This window comes from Cupressus sempervirens, chromosome 6 (genome assembly GCF_028749045.1).
Source record: "Cupressus sempervirens isolate cs-2001-9-10 chromosome 6, ASM2874904v1, whole genome shotgun sequence".
Lineage (NCBI taxonomy): Eukaryota > Viridiplantae > Streptophyta > Pinopsida > Cupressales > Cupressaceae > Cupressus > Cupressus sempervirens.
This window is the reverse complement of record NC_143123.1, coordinates 110,261,870-110,264,014: the sequence shown is the minus strand read 5'-3', so window position 1 is coordinate 110,264,014 and position 2,145 is coordinate 110,261,870. Positions and strand designations below refer to the sequence as shown.

At 37.5% G+C, this 2,145-nt stretch overlaps 1 protein-coding gene across 1 annotated transcript; it reads right to left on the bottom strand.

Annotated features, from left to right (window-relative positions):
* Window positions 1-371: 371 nt before the first annotated feature.
* Window positions 372-1,616, bottom strand: LOC149551464 (uncharacterized). Its single transcript, XM_089790101.1, has 3 exons — window positions 1,341-1,616; window positions 1,113-1,226; window positions 372-485 (listed from the first exon to the last, which is right to left on the bottom strand). Exons 1-3 carry the CDS (start codon window positions 1,614-1,616, stop codon window positions 372-374), a joined length of 504 nt encoding a protein of 167 aa, XP_089646227.1.
* Between the last annotated feature and the right edge of the window lie 529 nt (window positions 1,617-2,145).

Here is a 2,145-nt window from a genome sequence, read left to right as displayed (position 1 = left end):
TACTTTGAACATAAGCTATAATTTTTTGAGAACATATCTTGGAGCCTTTTCAAATCTTTGGAATTCTTCATTCTTAACACTTTTTCTCTCTTTTTTTTCTAATCTTCTGTATCCTGACTACGCTTAGACTGTGTAGTCAGAACATCGGTGTCGTTTCATGGATTCAATATCTTCTGAACATCCCTTGCGTTCCTCTTTTAGAACTTTTTAGAAACTCTCACACAAATCAATGGTCTTAGCTATCTTCGAGGAGACCCCTCCCGTTTGAACCAGTTGGAGCTTGAATCATCCCTCACCATCTTTGGCTTCAATCCAACAACACCTAAAACGATCAAATTTTAAGATTTGCAAAGTGTTGAGAACTTTTTGGTCTAGAGTCCTGATTTCCTGACTGAAAAACTCTTTATTTCCACAAGAAATGTCCAATGTTTGGTTGGTGCATAACGCATAATCGTCTGAATGTTTTGACAAAGAAATACCCCTTCCTGAAATTGGGACCAAAGAGTTGTTAGTAGAATCCTGAGAAAAATCTCAAGTACACCTTACCCCCTAGGACTCAACTTTGAAAACAAAACCACAACTGAAAGGAAACACACGACTAAAAGCAAACAAACAACTTGAAATCAAACAAATCTTTTTTTTTTTATTTATTTATTTTATTTCTTTTTTTTGTTTAAATTTTTTTCTTTTTTTTAAATTTTTTTTTTTTTTTTTTTTAAGGCTTCAAAATAATGTTTCAAAAATTGCCCATTTACGGGCAAAGGTAAAAGCTCCCCCTATAAGGAACTTAGCCTAAATGTGTTTTCTCCAAGAATTTCCACAATCTGATATGGGCCTGTCCACAAGCATTGAAACTTAGTATGGCTTCCCGGCTTTTCTTTCTCCTTATCCCAAAGTAGGGCTAGGTCAAAAATCCTGAAAGATTTTATAGTGGCCCTCTTATCGAACCATCTCTTGACAACAGCTTGATGTTTAGCCATGTGTTCCAATGTAGTTGTTCATTTCTCTTCCATTTCTAGAAGATTCATCAATCGAATTTGCACTCTGTCAATGTCATCCGTATACCCACTCATGAATTTTAAAACAAGAATCTTAAGATTGAGCGGGAATACCGGTTCTTTCCCGTAAACAAGTAGATAGGGAGAAGTACCCAAAGCCTTTTTTACTCTGACCCGATCTATCCACAAGGCATATTTCAATTGTGTATGCCAATCTCGAGGGTTCTCCTTTAGCAGTCATTTTATCACAGTGATCAAATTTTTGTTCGTAGACTCCGCTACCCCATTTCCTTGCAGGTAATAATTTGAAGAGAATCTGATGATGAATTTGTTTTCAAATGCCCATTGTGTTAAAAATGCGGATGCAAATGCAGATCCATTGTCGCATACAAGAGCAAACAACATTCCAAATCTAGTAACAATGTGCTCTTCCAAAAAGTTTGTCACCACCTTAGCAGTGCAATTTCTGAAAGTCTCAGCCTCTGTCCAATGTGTGTAGTAATCGGTAGCTGTAAGGATGAATGTGTGTCCAGTTGATGACGGTGGGTTTACTGGACCAATGAAATCCAGTCCCCACTTTGCGAAAGGGTGCACCTCGTATACCGGTTGAAGTGGCATTACTAGGTGCCTTTTTTTGTTAGCATTAGTTTGGCATGTATGACAGGAATGCACATGTTCAAACGTATCCTTGAATATTGAGGGCCAAAAATAACCCGACCTTAAAATCATGTGTGTTGTGGCTTCTGCTGAACCGTGTCCTGTACCATACTTGTCATGAAACTATTCCAGGACATCCTTAGCTTCTCCACGTCCTAAGCATTTCAAATAAATCCCCTCGTAGTTCCTTTTATACAAGTTGTTATCAAGTAACTTGTAAGACTCGCATTTCATCTTAAATCCCCTATGTTGTGAACTGTTCATCCATTTGGGGCATTGATCTTGTAGGAGATAATAAGCAATATCCTGGTACCACACATCTGTCACCACACCTTGATTGATATCAACTTGTGATACAACCATCTTCTTTTGATCTTCTTCATCAGTTTCATGATCAAATTTGAATTCCTTTAGATTTCCTTCTTGGTTGTCAGCGATCATTTTGGATAATCCTTGACCTCTGACTAAACGCATAGGTTGAATCTCTAGA

Bases quoted from the DNA above. Each gene is read 5' to 3' on its own strand.
- LOC149551464 (XM_089790101.1), bottom strand. From the start codon at position 1,616: ATGCCACTTCAACCGGTATACGAGGTGCACCCTTTCGCAAAGTGGGGA. The intron at 1,227-1,340 runs GCATTTGAAAAC...TGACTGCTAAAG, and splicing joins CCGCATTTTTAACACAATGG to GAGAACCCTCGAGATTGGCA. The intron at 486-1,112 runs GTATTCCCGCTC...TCCCAATTTCAG, and splicing joins TTGTTTACGGGAAAGAACCG to GAAGGGGTATTTCTTTGTCA.